The 17,433-nt window shown below is 34.9% G+C and overlaps 1 protein-coding gene across 1 annotated transcript in view; it reads right to left on the bottom strand.

The window, feature by feature from the left end:
- Nucleotides 1-17,433, bottom strand: part of LOC100671947 (disintegrin and metalloproteinase domain-containing protein 2-like) — a 48,507-nt gene that overhangs the window by 6,950 nt on the left and 24,124 nt on the right. Inside the window, exons 6-9 of the mRNA XM_023551090.2 lie at nucleotides 14,399-14,467; nucleotides 13,696-13,767; nucleotides 12,963-13,129; nucleotides 10,316-10,397 (exon numbers count right to left, since the gene is read on the bottom strand). Coding sequence (XP_023406858.2) covers nucleotides 10,316-10,397; nucleotides 12,963-13,129; nucleotides 13,696-13,767; nucleotides 14,399-14,467 — 390 coding nt within the window. The remainder of the gene's footprint in view (nucleotides 1-10,315; nucleotides 10,398-12,962; nucleotides 13,130-13,695; nucleotides 13,768-14,398; nucleotides 14,468-17,433) is intronic.

Below are 17,433 nucleotides of genomic sequence, written 5' to 3'. Positions count from 1 at the left end.
TTTGGTTGTTCAACTACACTTGGTATTGTCTACGCTTTTTTCTTTTAGCCTGAGTGTATATTGTATCTTCTTGTGATTTTAATTTTCTTTTTTATATGTTAAATGGTCATTTGGATATCCTACGTGTGGAATGCCTCTTTAAGTCACTTATCCATTTTAATTTTTTGTCTTTTTCTTATTGGTTTTTTAGTTCTTTATAACTTTCCAGAAATGATGACTTTGTCAGATATAAATTTTCTCAGTGGATACCTCAAGTTTTTATTTCTTTTTCGTAAATTCCAGATTAGCAAATTAGTCCTGTTTGTGTTCTGTGGAAGAAAAAATATGCTGAGCCCAAAGATATTCTTCCATATTTTCTTTTAGCTGCTTAATGGTTTCGGCTTTCAAGTATAAATCCAGGATTCATATTAACTTAATTATTCTGTGTGGTATGAAGTGGGATTGAAATTAATATCCCTGATTAGATAACAAATGGCTCATTTTTTTTTAATACAAATTGTAATAGCACCTTTGTCATTAATCATATTACCCTGTATTTTGGGGACTATTTCTGGGCTAGCCACTCTTTTCACTGATCTGTTTGCTTAAACTTGCACCAACAGCAAGCACATTACCTTAATTACCTATGTTTTCAAGAATTTGCAAATTTTTTCTTCTGACAGGCTGTTCAGCTATTCTAATTTTGTATTTACATAATATTTTTGAATCAGTTTGCCAATTTCCAAAAAAAAAGAATGCTTTGATTTAGATGGAATTTACACTGAATCTATAGATCAATCTGCGGTACCCGTGACATCTTAACAATATCGAGTCTTTTAATCTAAGAACATGCGTATCTCTTCAGTTGTTTAGGTCTTCATAAATTTCTCTCAGTGATGCATTCTTTTCAATGTGGTGGGAGGTCCTTTACTTACAAATCAAATTTGTTAACAGATCTCACACTACTCAGGGTAACTATTCTCATATTGGATACAGTACCTGCTATTTTCCAACCTTGTCACATTTCTTGAAATAAAGTCGTTCATAAGGTTTCTTTATTATCTTTCAAATATCCTTTGGCTCTGTGGTGAGATTCCTATTATCTTTCTTGATGTTGGTCATTTGTATTTTCTTTCTCTTTTTCTTGATCATTCTTACTGAATGCTTATCAACTTAGTTTTTCTTCACAAAAATTAATTGTGGCTTAGTTTTTTCTGTTTTTGAATTAATTTTATTTTCTTGATTTCCACTTTATCTTCATTTCTTAATGTAAAAGATGAATATGGATTTATACCTTTCTCTTTTTTTAACAAAAATTCAGAGCGATGCTTTAGTTATGTCATACAAATTTTGATAATTGTTTTCATTCTCGCTCGGTTCAAAACATATTCTAATTAATTCTGGGCTTTCATCTTGACCCATGCATTATTTAAAAAGTGTATTGTTAATACCCAAATATTTGGATATATTCCAGGCATTGTTTTGTTAGTAATTTCTAATTTAATTCCTTGCTGACAAAGAATATACTCTATATGATTTCAATATTTTGGAATACCTTTATGAATCCTTACTTTATTATTGAAAAGAATATATATTCTGTTCAGTGTGATGTTCTGTAGGGTCTTTAGGGTCAAATTTGTTGACAGTAATGTTTAAACCTTCTATAACTTTAATGTGTTTTTTTTTTTTTTTTTTTTGTCTACCTGGTCCATCAATTACTGAGAAAGGAGTGTCGAAGTCTCCAAATGTGATTTCTTTTTTTAGTCTTGTTAATTTTTTCCAAGTGTATGAAACTCAGGTGCATGAATATAAAAGAGTTTTATGTCTTCTTGATTACTTTATTGTTTTGGCAGTATAAAATATATCGCTATCTCTAGTTATGCTAATTGTTAGAAGTCTAATTTATCTGAGACCATTCTTATGATCAGTGTTTCCATGTTTTCTCTTTTTCCACTCTTTTGTTTTAACTCATCTGTGGAATTATGTTTCTATTGAATTTCTGTAAGAGTAATATGTTGTTGTTGTTGTGTGCCATCTACTTAATTCTGATTCTATATGACAGAATACAACTGCCCAACACGATTTCCTAGGCTATAATCTTTACAGCAGTAGATCACCAGGTCCTTTTACCTGCAGAGCAGCTGGTGGGTTCCAACTGCTGACCCTTTAGTTAGCAGCCGAGTGCTTAACTATTATGCCACCTTGACTCCTTGAAAGTCATATAGTGGTATATACCTGTCTTTTATCAGAATATTTAGACCATTTATCTCTAATGTAATTATTGATATTATGTTTAAACCTATAATATTATCATTTCTCTTTGTTCCACCTGTTCTTTGGTTTTTTAATAACCCTTTTCTAACTTCTTTTAGAATAAGAGAATGTTATTTAGTATTCCATTTCCCCCCTCTATTGGTTTTCATCTATAATTCCTTGTTTTATTTTATAATGGTTGATCTAGAAACTGATAAATGCATCTTTGATTTACCCTAATCTACCTTGAATATTATACTTGTTGTTGTTGTTAAGTGCTATCGAGTCAGTTCTGACTTATAGCGACCTGTGTAAAACAGAACAAAATACTGCTTGGTCCTGCACCATTCTCACAATCATTGTTATGCTTGAGACCATTGTTGCAGCCTCTATGTCAATCTGTCTTACTGAGGGTCCTCTTTATGAAGCATGATGTGCTTCTCCAGGGGCTGATCCCTCCTGATAACATGTCCAAAGTATGTGAGATGTAGTCTTGCCATCCTTGCTTATAAGAAGATTTGTTCATTCTTTTGGCAGTCCATGGTATAGTCAATATTCTTCACCAACACCACAATTCAAAGGCATCAATACTTCAGTCTTCCTTATTCATCCTCCAGCTTTTGCATGTATATGAGGTGATCGAAAATACCATGGCTTAGGTCTTTTTTTTAGGTCAGGCACACCTTAGTCTTCAAGGTGACATCTTTGCTTTTGAACACTTTAAAGAGGTCTTTTGCAGCAGATTTGCTCAATGCAATGTGTCATTTGATTTCTTGGCTGCTGCTTCCATGAGTGTTGATAGTGGATCCAAGTAAAATGAAATCCTTGATAACATCATCTTTTCTCAATTTATCATGATGTTGCTTATTGGTCCAGTTGTGAGGATTTTTGTTTTCTTTATGTTGAGGTGTAATCCATACTGAAGGGTGTGGTCTTGGATCTTCATCAGTAAGTGGTTCAAGTCCTCTTCACTTTCAGCAAGCAAGGTTGTGTCATCTGCATAACGCAGGTTATTAATGAGTCTCCCTCCAATAATGTTGCCCTGTTCCTCCTCATACAGTCCAGATTCTCGTATTATTTGCTCAGCATAGAGCGAATAAGTATGGTGAAAAAATACAATTCTGACGCACACCTTTCCTGACTTTAAACCACATAGTATCCCCTTGCTCTGTTCAAATGACTGCCTCTTGGTCTACATATGGGTTCCTCATGAGCACAATTAAGTGTTCTGGAATTCCCATTCTTTGCAATGTTATCCATAACTTGTTATGATCCACACAGTTGAGTGCCTTTGCATAGACAACAAAATACTGGTAAACTTCTTTATAGTGTTCTCTGCTTTTAGCCAGGTTCCATCTGACATTAGCAATGATACCCCTGGTTCCACATTCTTTTCTAAATCCTACTTGAATTCTGGCAATTTCCTGTTGATGTACCGCTGCAGTCACTTTTGAATGATCTTCAGCAAAATTTTACTTGCATGTGATATTGATATTGTTCCATAATTTCTGCATTACACTGGGTCACTTTTCTTTGGAATAGGCACAAATATGGATTTCTTCCAGTAGGTTGGACAGGTAGCTGTCTTCCAAATTTCTTGGCATAGATAAGCGAGCACTTTCAGGGCTGCATCTGTTTGTTGAAACATCTCAATTGATATTCCACCAATTCCTGGAGCCTTGTTTTTTGCCAATGCCTTCAGTGCACCTTGGGCTTCTTCCTTCAGTACCATTGGTTCCTTATAATATGCTACCTCCTGAAATGATTAAACATCAACCAATTCTTTTGGGTTTAGTGACTGTGTATTCCTCCCATCATCTTTTGATGCTTCCTGTGTTGTTTAATATTTTCCCAGTACAATATTTCAATAATGCAACTAGAGGCTTGAATTTTTTCCTCAGTTCTTTCAGCTTGAGAAATACTGAGCAGGTTCTTCCCTTTTGATTTTCTAACTCCAGATCTTTGTACAAGTCATTATAATACTTTACTTTGTCTTCTCTTGCTGCCCTTTGAAATCTTTTGTTCAGCTATTTTACTTCATCATTTCTTTCATTTGCTTTAGCTACTCAATGTTCAAGAGCAAGTTTCACAGTCTCTTCTGACATCCATTTTGGTCTTTTCTTTCTTTCCAGTCCTTTTAATTATGTTTTGCTCTCTTCGTGTATGGTGTCCTTGATGTCATTCTGCAACTCATTTGGTCTTTGGTCATTAGTGTTCAATGCATGAAACCTATTCTTGAGAAGGTTTTTAAATTCAGGTGGGTTATATTCAAAGTCATACTTTTGCTCTCATGTGAGTGTTCTAATTTTCTTCAGCTTCAACTTAAGCTTGGATATGAGTAATTGGTAGTTTGTTCCACAGTCAGCCCCTGGCCTTGTTCTGGCTGATGATATCGAGCTTTTCCATCATCTCTTTCTACAGATGTAGTTGATAGATTCCTGCGTATTCCATCAGGTGAAGTCCACATGTATAACTGCCATCTCTAGTGTTGAATAAAGGTATTTGCAATGAAGAAGTCGCTGGTTTTTGGAAATTCATGTTATTTCCAACATCATTTCTATCATCAAGGCCATATTTTCCAACTACCTATCCTTACTTGTTTCCAACTTTCACATTCCAATCACCAGTAATTATCAATGCATCCTGATTGCATGTTCAACCAATTTCAGACTGCAGAAGTTGATAAACGTCTTCAATTTCTTCATCTTTGGCCTTAGTGGTTAGCGTGTAAATTTGAATAATAGTCATATTAACTGGTCTTCCTTGTAGGCATATGGATGTTATCCTATTACTGACAGCGTTGTACTTCAGGATAGATCTTGAAATGTTCTTTTTGATGATGAATGCTACATTATTCCTCTTCAAGTTGTCATTCCTGGCAAAGCACACCATATGATTGTACCAGTGCCAGTACATTTCAGCTCACTAATGCCTAGGATATCAATGTTTATATGTTCCATTTCATTTTTGACATTCCACGTTCTGGTTAATAACAGATATTTACAGCTGTTTCTTCTCACCTTGAGTTGTGCCACATCAGCAAACGAAGGTCCTGAAAGCTTGACTCCATCTATGTCATTAAGTTTGACTCCACTTTGAGGAGGCAACTGTTTCCCAGTCATATTTTGGGTGCTCTCCAACCTGAAGGGCTTATCTCCTGGCACTGTAACAGACAGTGTTCCGTTACTATTCATAAGGTTTTCACAGGCTAATTTTTTCAGAAGTAGACCTCCAGGTCTTTCTTCCTAGTCTGTCTTAGTCTGGAAGCTCAGTTAAAACCTGTTTGCCATGGGTGATCCCGCTGTATTTGAATAGCTTCCAACATCTCAGCAACACACAAGCCCCTACAGTACAACAAGCTGACAGACATGTAGGGAAATAGCATACTACTTAGCAGTTAATGTATAAAGGTTATACTCTAATTTCATTTATAACCATCCTATTTTTTATTTTCTATCATTGAATTTTTTTATAACAATTTATATTACATATCCACAATGGCACTTTTTTTTTTTTTTGGTTTTGCTTTAAACTGGAGTATGCCCTTCAAAGAGGATAGAAAAAGTATTAATAATTTGTTTACATATTTCTCTTATTTAACAATCATGGAAATTTGCAATTCATCCTGTAGATTTGAGTTTGCACTAATATTATTTCTCTTCAGACTGAAGAAGTTCTTTTAACATTTCTTAATATGCAGGTCAACTGATGACAAATTTTCAATTTTGTTTAAATAAATAATATTTGTTCTTTAATTTTGAAAAACATTTTCACTCAATATAAAATTGTAGGCCTTTTAAAGATGTTGTATTGGCTTTCACTATCTCTAACGAGAGGTTAGCCACTTTTTTTGTAACATTTGTCCTCTTTAGAAAATGTGTCATCTGTCTGGCTGGTTCTTCTTTATCTAGGGTTTTTAGTAGTTTGATTATTGTATGCCTAGATATAAAAGGGTTTTTTTCTTTATTATTATTAATCTTTCTTAGGATTTGCTAAATTTCTTGGATATCTGAATTTATATTTTTTATGAATTCAGAGTTTTTAGCTACTAGATATTTTTATATATGTTTTTGCTCACTGTCTCTCTTCTCTCCTCCAGAGACTCCAATTACACATATGTTAGACTGCTTATTATTGTCCCAAAGTTTGCCAAGATTCATTTCATTTTACTTCATTTTTTAATGTATTTTTCCTTAAACTAGATACCTTCTATTCTTTTATCCTTAAGTTTGTAGCTTTTTTTTTTTTTTTAAGTTCCATGAAAGCATTTATGATTAAAAAAATAGCTATGCCAAATCATTGCTCCCTAATTCCATTGTTTAGGTCAACACATATTCTATTTCAATTGATTTCTTTTTTTCTTGTTTATGGATTATCTTGTCCTGTTTCTTCATATGTCCAATTATTTTGGATGGAGTACTGAAGATTGTTGAAAATACTTTGCAGAGACTCTTGAATCTCTTATATTTTTCTATAAAGTATTGACTTTTTTTTTACAAGGCAGTTAAGTTCTGTTTTTCTCCCCTGTGAGGCCAACACATGAAAATATTTAGTAAATTGAGTTGGCAGTATCACTGAGAACTTATGTAATTCAATATATTTAGAATACTGGCTATAAATAAATAAATATGAATGTGATAAATATATATATACACTCACCCCTCACATATTGACATAGTTTTAAGTTCCAAAGACCAGATCATTATGTGAAAATTGGCATTATGTGAAAGTTAGGGTGCATGTCACACCCCCAAGAAAACTCCTTTTTCAGTTGATTGACTGTTCACATCAGGCCACAAAAATGGAGGATGACCACATCAGATCACAATATGGAGGAGAACCACATCAGGTCACAAAATGAAGAATGACAGTATCATTACATAACTGCCAAACTGCTGAGAATCATGTCCCAGCCAAGTAACATATCTCCATAACCATAATAGCCAGTATTACGCTTACCTCACACCTCAGCGTTTGTTACCGCTAGATATGTGTCATTATTGCACAAAATAGACTGATAGTATATTTTTTTTACTATTGTCGTAAATGCAAAGTGTCAGATAATGCGATAATAAGTGAGAAGGGTGTGTGGGTGGGTGTGTGTGTGTATATAGAAATATATATGTATATATGTATACATGCATGTATACTTGTATGTATAGTGTATATATGTAGAGATTATATCTTATTTCTGTCAATTAAAAGGGTACAGAAGCAGTGGCATACCAATACTGATGAGACCACCTACCATTCAGATCTTAACCTAATACTATTCTCCAGTAAAAGTATTTACAGTGACTGACAATCAGTATAATAATAAAAAAAAATCTGTTGCCATCAAGTCAACTCCAACTCATAGTGACCCTATAGAACTGAGCAGAACTGCCCCACAGAGTTTCCAAGGAGTGGCTGGTAGATTCGAACTGCCAACATTTTGATTAGCAACAATAGCACGTAACTGCTACGCCACCAGGGTTTCCAACATAATAATAGTATTGCATTATAATTGCATTATAACCTATTAATCAAGTTATAATTCATGAGTTCACACTGATATGAATAAATAAGAATTCACAGCTCTCCCTTGCAGTAGCAAGACAATTAGTAAACATAAAAGAAATTATGTAACTCACAAATCATCAGTGGGAAAATAGTAATTTTATCATAATGAGACCTACCAGAGATCACCTTATGAAAGCAACCTAAATTAAATATTGCCAGTGAGAACTTGTCATCATATACCATCTGATATTACCCACCAAGCAGGACACAACCCAATACCAATTCTATGGTATACAGGACAAAAATGTGTAACTTGAATCCAATCATGAGAAAATATTAGAAAACCCAAATGAAGGGACATCACAACTGCCATATATTCTTCACAGACACACGCATGCACAGGAAAGGCGTTGTTTTGATAATTTAAAAAAGGTGAATAGATACTGTTTATTAGCTAATGCCACTATATCTAGGTTTCATATCTTGATTTCCTCCAGTGTAATGTGGCTATGTAAAAATGTGTGCCTTTGTGCTTAGAAAATACACACTCAAATATTTACAGGTAAGAGGGCATGCAGTCTTCCACTTTTCCTCAAATGGTTCAGAAACAAGTGTGTGTGTGTGAGTGCATATGTGTATGGAGAGAGAGAAAGAGGGTGATAAGAGTAAGTAGGGCAAAATGTAAATCATTGGTGAACCCAGCAAAGTGATGGAGTTCTTTGTATTATTCTTCTGACTGCTTTTAAGTTTGAATAATAACAAAATAATGAGTTTCTAAATGGGATTAAAGTACAGTGAAAAAATGAAAAGAGCCATAAAGGAATGGATAGGGATGATGGAAAGAGTATGACTCCCTACCTAAAAAGACTTCTTTCTAACTCCATGTTCAGTCGTGTTGGTTGGCAACTTGAAATTGGCTTTGATGGAAGTATGGAAATCAGAAAAAAAACAATACACCACTGTCAATGTGTTACTCTTATGGACATTGGCATAAGCAGCCTAGGCTATAGCTGAGTTTTCCTGTGAAAGGGCAGGCAATGCTTCCCCCAAAGCAGTCAGGGGAAGAAGAATAAACATATTGAAGTGTTATCATTATAGAAACCAGCTGTCCTCTGCCCTAGAGTCACCCACATCTTTGTAAATTCCTGTTCCAGTTTTTTTTTTTTTTCCCTCCTTGGGCCATGAATTCTCTTTCCCTCTCTCTCTTGTTCCCTCTCTGTCATGTCTCTCTCTCTTCTCTCTCATTCTCACTCTTAATTTCCGTCTTTAGTTATTTCCTAGCATCCATGTTCTCTCTCTCGAGGGCTGATTTTCAGGCAAGAATTTGAACCAGGAACCAGATGTTACCTTTACTAAAGTAGCATTTTCATTGAAGAGATTTCTTTGCTCAGACAAAACTTTAAGAGTTTTCTTTTTTTTTTTCCTGTCGTTACGAAAACTACTAAACACAAATTACCAATTTCTTTCCAATATAAACCTTTTATTTCAGCAGACCACTTTCCTAATGTTTCCACTAACATGCCATATCCACCATTTCTGAAATATTATCTTCTCTGCTAATTTCTCCTTCAGGGTTCAGCAAATGTTATCTCTTCATTTTGCCTTTCCTGACTTTTCATTCTTTTTCTCTGTTCCTTTAACGGTATCGAAAGTTTAGATCACATAGGTCATTGGTCACATACTGTTGTTGTTGTTAGTTGCCTCGAGTTGGCCCAACTCATGGAAACCCCATGCACAACGGAACAAAATGATGCCTGTTCCCGCATCATCCCCATGATTGGCCAAACCACTCTGATCTAGAGGAATTCCCTGCATCATCCCCATGATTGGCCAAACCACTCTGATCTAGAGGAATTCCCTGCATCATCCCCATGATTGGCCAAACCACTGTGATCTAGAGGAATTTCAATGTCTGATTTTGGGAAGTGGATCACCAGTACTTTCTTCCTAGTCTATCTTCGTCTAGAAGCTCTGCTGAAACCGAATGAACACCATAGCAACATGCAAGCTTCCACTGTGAGATAGGTGGTGGCTGCAGATATAGCCTTTCAATAATATTTTATTTAATTTTGCCTTTTCTCACATGCCCCTTTAAAACTCAGACTACTGCTATGTAAAATATGCACTCAGTGAATTATCACTTAATTGAGTAAAATTATTTTTAAAATGTTGGGAAGGGCCTTCACTTGTGTAAGCCTCCTGGCCTCGCTCTGCCAGCACCTCACTCAATAAGTAAGAAAATGTATAAATAGAACTTTTGAGTTAAAATTTCCAAAGGTCAAAATTTGAATTTATGAAAGCTTGACAAATAAATTGTAATAAGACTGAAATAGATTATAACCATTAAATGTAGTATCTTTTTAAAGAATGAGAATGAAAAGATTAAAATGTTCATAACTACTGGGTTAAAGGGCCATTTTTATTCCAAATAATTTGATTAGTGGCAGTGACTGAAATTCCTAGAATGTTATGCAAATATTAATTGCTTAGATGAAATAAAAATTAGGATTTTTTTCACTGTATATTTCCCTGGATAGATAGCAAACTAATTATATATATTTGCCAAGTAAACTTTACCTACCAGAGCAACACCTCCTGCATTTTTTCCATCACACATCTTTCCTTTCAATGTTGCGCCAACATACCTTGATTTTTCTCTGTAACTTAATTTTTAAAAAAATTCATCAACACATATTTTGTAAAAGTGGAAGCAATCAATATTAAATTTCCCTATGGCAATTAAAATATTTCCATATTCATGTTAAACTCATAAATATTTACTCAAAACATTAAAACTAAAAACTCATTGCCATTGAATCGGTTCTGACTCATAGCAACCCTATATAGAACAGAGTAGAAGACCCCATAGGGTTTCCAAGGAGCGGCTGATGGCTTTGAACTGCCAACATTTTGCTTAGCAGCTGATCTCTTAACTACTGTGCCACCAGGGCTCCATAAAAATGTAAAGTGAGTAAATGTGAGTCATATTTAAAATGAATAAGATATTATATATTTAAAGTAAAAATAAAGTATCTTCATGTGATGTTCTCCTGTATAAAATTTCACATTTTCTATAGAATATTTTATTAATAAACAAAAAATAATTAAAATAATTATACATTAAATGCTTTAAAATTAGCAGGCTTTAATAACACAGATGAGGAAAGTACAGACTCAATCCTTGAGTTGAATCCTGCCCTCAGTCTGAGAGAGTTAGTTTGCTGGACTTACGCAAAGGTATAGGTTATGTCTGGAACATAGAATAAAAAGGTGAGCTTCTTGGATCAAATAGACACATGAGCCTATGTTGTTATCACCTGTCTGAAGGGGAGATGAGAGGGTAGAGAGGGTCAGAAGCTGGCCGAATGGACACGAAAAGAGAGAGAGGAGGGAAGGAGTGCGCTGTCTCATTAGGGCGAGAGTAATTAGGAGTATATTGCAAGTGATTTACAAGTTTTTGTATGAGAATCCGACTTGATTTGTAAACTTTCACTTAAAGCATAATAAAAATTAAAGAATAAAAAGCACTGGAAAGAAGACAGAAAAAAAATTTATAAGTCAAATATTGTTCTGACTATTACAAAAACCAAACCCACTGCCACTGAGTTGATTCTGACTCATAGCAACCCTACAGGACAGAGTAGAATTGCCCTGTAGAGTTTCCAAGGAGCGCCTGGTGGATTCGAACTGTTAACCTCTCGGTTAGCAGCTGTAGCACTTACCCTCCACACCAGCAGGGCTTCCCTCTTGACTATTAAGACCAACAACCAAAAATACAGAAACCAAACCCGTTGCCGTTGAGTTGATTCTGACTCATAGTGACCCTATAGGACAGAGTAGAACTGCCCCATAGAGTTTCAAAGGAGCATCTGATGGATTCCAACTACTGACCTTTTCATCAGCAGCCATAGCTCTTAACCAGTACGCCACCAGGGTTTTCATTAAGAACAAGAAGAAAGAATATATTATCTAGTAGGCCGGCTTAAAAATATAATTGTAATAAAGTGGGATATATGTTAAAGCATAGAAATATTTAAAATTTACCATAGTGTGGCTATTTCTTTGCAATTTCTTTTGTATTTACTGGCATTAAAACATAAGATGAAAGAATACTTTCTCTGTTCCTAAAATTTCGAGACTTCCCTTGAGAAATATTTTTGCTAGTATTTTTGGGAAAATGATGCTTTATACACTATGTGGTAAGATAATGTTTATTCATCATCTAAACTCAGAGAAAGTTCCTGCTTTTGTAAGTTGCCGTGTTACCTTGTTAATATTTTTGCCCTGAAATCATAAAGGCCTCAATTCTTATTTGGACTTTTATTACTTCATATCTGCATACTCAATGATTAGGTTCACATGTGGAAGAATCTTTTTTTTTTTTTCATCTATGCCCCTAATTCTACATATTGGTATTACAATTTTGGTTTATAGATACTAAGGCTTTTTAAAAAAACAAAATTAAGTCTAATTGTAAAAGGTCAGTATTTTTGTTTCATTTTAAAGTATGATCTTCAGGTCCTTCTATTCCACCCAGTACTCTGGGAACACTTTCTCTGTAATTGTATATTGGTACCATTTACCAGCCACGTAAGAAAATAATCTGCTAAACACCATAATCGCAGAGGACTCACTTTTGGTCCTCATTGACCTATTGTTCCTTTCTTCTATATTTCCTTTTCTCAGGTAATCTTTGCGTATGTTTCTCGATTCCTCAAGGGCTGAGAAAACAATACAGCCAAAAGCTAAGATATTCCTTGGTTGGCTTCTCTTTATTCTCTTAGCTGGAGATTTTAAAAAGGTTTAGAAGAGAGAATCTGGGCAGGACTGAACTTCACTTTTATGCCAGAAAGTCAATTGACTTATTTCAATAATTCTGATCTGGATAAGAACTTTGTCATTGAAAAATGCTATCTCTGCTAAGGGCCTTATGTCAGAAAGTGGTATGAATATTTTTCTCCAAAACAAAAACATTTATAAGAAATTAGTAGAGTTTTTGTTTATATTAGCTATATCATTGCCAAGGAGCCCTGGTAGTGCCATGGTTAAATGTTCCAACCCACCAGCTGCTCGCAGGGGTAGGATGTGGCAGTCTACTTCTGTAAACATTACAGCTTTGGAAACCCTATGGGGCCGTTCTACTCCATCTTACATGGTGTCTATGGGTCAGAATCTACTTGATGGTAATGGGTTCAGGTTTTACAGTATTGCCAAGATGTTGTACTCACACAAGTAAGAATGCCACATCATGGGGACGCAAAACAAGATAACTCTTTTTCCAGTTTAAAAATCTGTGCAATAATTCATTAGCTTCTCCAGTTATAGAAATCTTATTGTCATCTATCCAAAGCTCCAATGAAGACAGAATTAATGTGATATTAAATGACGTGAACATCTAAAATAGAATATGTGTAGAAAATATGTTCAAAATCTAAATTGATTTGGGAATAAATTTACTAAAATGCACACAATAGTGAATATAATTTTCATGAACTATCACAAAAATTAAACAGTTAAACTGGAAGCCTACATTGTGTATTTCAAAGCATTTTAATGAATAGTTAATACCAGTACTAATAGTATTGATAAAACCAAAAACCAAACCTGTAGCCATCAAGTCGATTCCAACTCATAGCGGCCCTACGGGATAGAGTAGAACTGCCCCATAGAGTTTCCAAGGAGCGCCTGGTGTATTCAAACTCCTGACCCTTTGGCAAGCAGCTGTGGCACTTAACCACTATGTCGCCAGGGTTTCCAAATAGTATGGATGGTCATGATTTATTATATGCTTATATTTGTGCAGGCTTCATGCAAACCACTTTATTTCCTGTAATCCTAAGAATAACCGCATAAAGTAGGAATAGTTATTATTCCCATTTTACAGATGAGAAAATCAAGATACCATATAGGTTCTATAAAAAGTACAAACAAATGCAAAGCAGTAAAAGGGCAAACACTTACTGCACTGACAAATCCAATCACCTGGAAAACTTTCTGAGTGACAGCAGCTGGGTCAGCACCCATATGGTCATACTGAAAGATATTTTATTAATATGTATTAAATAATGCTTTATTGTGTTTTTGGTGAGAGTTTACACAACACGGTAGGTTCCAATTTGACAACTTCCACACAAATTGGTCAAGGATATTAGTTACAGTTTTTGCAATGTGTCAACATTCTCTTTAATTGTGTCCTGGTCGTTCCATTTCCGGTATTCGTTTCCCAGTCTCCTTACCTTCTCATCTTTGGTTTAGATTAAATGTTGAACATTTGGACTTATACAGAGGATTTTTGAGTAGAGCACTAATCTAATGGGTAATATCCTTTATTTCACATGTCACTGTGACTTTCTGTTAAAAGGTGATCTAGGGTGAGTTTTGGTTCAAGGTTTATAGAGTGTCTTAGGGTGATAGACTCAGGGAGTCCTCTGGTTCCAAAAGACTACTTTTTTATTGGAGGGTTTTTCTTATAAAAATTGTAAACCTTTAACAGCAATTTAATTTCTACTTTTTAAAATTTTATCAGTTTAAAATGTTAAAAGTAGAGTCAAATTTTAAAATTATTACTGTATTCTACAGAAGAAAATATTATGTCACCTTATTTTCATAACCTTTTAAAGTAAATAAAATGTCAAATAGAACAAATAAGTCAAAATAAACTCACCAAATTTTTTTCAACAACAACATGAATTTCTAAATACCAAGTGTACGATGTAGTGTTATCCAATTGTAACTATAAAGAAAAACGAAATTTGCAAATTTTATGTTAGAATAATCCTTTACTTTAATGCATATCAGCATTATTAATAAACACAAAATGGAAAAATATGTTTTATATATAGAAAAATAGCCAGGTATTTCAAGAAAAATCATTTGGTGACTTGATTTTTTCCCACGTTAAGTGATTACTGCATGTAGCAGTGACCTGATAGCCTGGCCAAGGACCTTGAGACTGAAGTGTAGCTATCTCAGAATAGTCACTAAAATGGCACACTGCCTGAAAGCCTGGGACACAGCACTAGAAGCGAAAAGGGAAACCTAAATGCAGAAATTTTAAAGCAATTTCTTATATTTATTTTAATTTACCTGTGTTTTTCTTCTGTTTCGCCTTAAGAACTTTACCTGGCTAACTGAAAGGAGCATTAAAGAGATCAGAAAACATGGGAGAGGGTTGAATATGGTAGAGATCAGGTAAGTGATGATGGCAATGACTTAAAGGAAACAATATAAAGGGGAATTTTTTTTTTTTTTTTTTTAAATAAGATCAGAGGACAAATTGAGAGCTTCTTGGTCAGCCATCTTTCTCCATATTGAAATTCTCTTTCCAGAGGCAATCGTTCATTCCAGAATGAAGATGGGATTACTTTATGGCCTAACAAGAATTTAAAAAAAAAAAAAAAAATTTTTTTTTTTTTTATTTGTCCTAAAGCACGATGTTAATAGGAATATCACTACATACCTTATTGGAAACCACTGTTGCAATAAGGACTCTAAAGGGAGCCGGTGGATTGGAGAATTTAAAACCATATGTATATATATTTACTCTCCAACATAAATACTTTCTAGTTTTATTAGTTTTCTAATATTTCCTGAAGTAAGCCATGCTTATTTTCATATTTGAGATTGGGGAAATTGAGTTTGGTAGTACACTTAGGTTATTCATTCATTCGCCATATGGTACTTTTCAGTTACTGAAGAGTACCTTATGTAAAGAATATTTTTAGCTCTGTGTATGGAAAAAAAAAGACTTTATGATACAATCTAGTAGTAATGACTGAAATGTAGAAAACAAATTAATTAACTAATGAAAGCTCACTGCATACTTGGGTTCAGTAAAATATTATGGAATAATGTTGTAACTGAATGTAGAGGATAAAATAGGTGATGTGAGAGAACATTTAGTGCAGGAATTTACTACCATGGGAAGCAGGGAATGCTGCTGTATTTAAGCTGAGAGAAATATAATTAAGCATAAAGAGGGGGAAGTTTTCTACAGAGGGAAATGCATAGACGAAGGAATGGAGATTTGAGGGAATACTGGAGAGATAATAAGAATCTACCTTAGGTAAAAAGTAGGAGAGAATGTGAAAATATATTTGAAGAGTAGGGGAGATAAAAGACTTTAAAAGAGCTCAAATAACAATTTATTGATAAGAGAAATACCTCCACACATCCATCAGTTTGTCATACTGTGGGGGCTTGTGTGTTGGCTGTGATGCTGGAAGCTATGCCACTGGTATTCAGACACCAGCAGGGTCACCCATGGAGGGCAGGTTTCAGCTGAGCTTCCAGACTAAGACAGACTAGGAAGAAGGAGCTGGTGGTCTGCTTCTGAAAAGAATTAGCCAGTGAAAACCTTACAAACAGCAGTGGAACATTGTCTGATATAGTGCTGGAAGATGAGCCCCCAAGGTTGGAAGGCACTCAAAAGATGACTGGGGGAGAGCTGCCTCATCAAAGTAGAGTCGACCTTAATGACGTGGATGGAGTCAAGCTTTTGCGACCTTCATTTGCTGATGTGGTATGACTCAAAATGAGAAGAAACAGCTGTAAATATCCGTTAATAATCGGAACCTGGAATGTATGAAGTATGAATCTAGGAAAATTGGAACTCATCAAAAATGAAATGGAACACATAAACATTGTTATCCTAGGCACTAGTGAACTGAAATGGACTGGTATGGGCAATTTTGAATCAGACAACCATATAGTCTACTATGCTGGGAATGACAACTTGAAGAGGAATGGTGTTGCATTCATCATCAAAAAGAACATTTCAAGATTTATCCTTAAGTACAATGCTGTCAGTGATAGAAAAATTTTCTTATACCTACAAGGAAGACCAGTTAATATAACTATTATTCAAATTTACGCACCAACCACTAAGGCCAAAGGTGAAGAAACTGAAGATTTTTACCAACTTCTGCAGCCTGAAATTGATCGTACACGCAATCAGGATGCAATGGTAATTACTGGTGATTGGAATGCAAAAGTTGGAAACAAAGAAGAAGGATCAGTAACTGGAAAATATGACCTTGGTGAGAGAAACAATGCCGGAGATTGAATGACAGAATTTTGCAAGACAAATGACTTCATTACAAATACATTTTTTCACCAACATAAATGGCGCCTATACACATGGACCTCCCCAGATGGAATACACAGGGATCAAATTGACTACATCTGTGGAAAGAGACAATGGAAAAGCTCAATATCATCAGTTAGAATAAGGCCACCGGCCAAATGTGGAACAGACCATCAGTTGCTCCTGTGCAAGTTCAAGCTGAAAAAAATCAGAGCAAGTCCAAGAGAGCCAAAATACAACCTTGATTATATTCCACGTGAATTTACAGGTTGTCTCAAGAACAGATTTGACTCACTGAACACTAATTACTGAAGACCAGATGGGTTGTGGAAGGACATCATACATGAAGAAGGCAAAAGGTCATTGAAAAGACAGGGAAGAAAGAAAAGGTCAAGATGGATGTCACAGGAGACTCTGAAACTTGCTCTTGAACGTCGAGCAGCTAAAGCAAAAGGAAGAACTGGTGAAGTAAAAGAACTGAACAGGAGTTTTTAAAGGATGGCTCGAGAAGACAAAGTGAAGTATTATATGACATGTGCAAACAGCTGGAGATAGAAAAGCAAAAGGGAAGAACACACTCGGCGTTTCTCAAACTGAAAGAACTGAAGAAAAAA

Source organism: Loxodonta africana, chromosome 19, assembly GCF_030014295.1.
Source record: "Loxodonta africana isolate mLoxAfr1 chromosome 19, mLoxAfr1.hap2, whole genome shotgun sequence".
Taxonomy (NCBI): Eukaryota; Metazoa; Chordata; class Mammalia; order Proboscidea; family Elephantidae; genus Loxodonta; species Loxodonta africana.
This window is presented reverse-complemented; position numbering and strand designations above follow the sequence as displayed.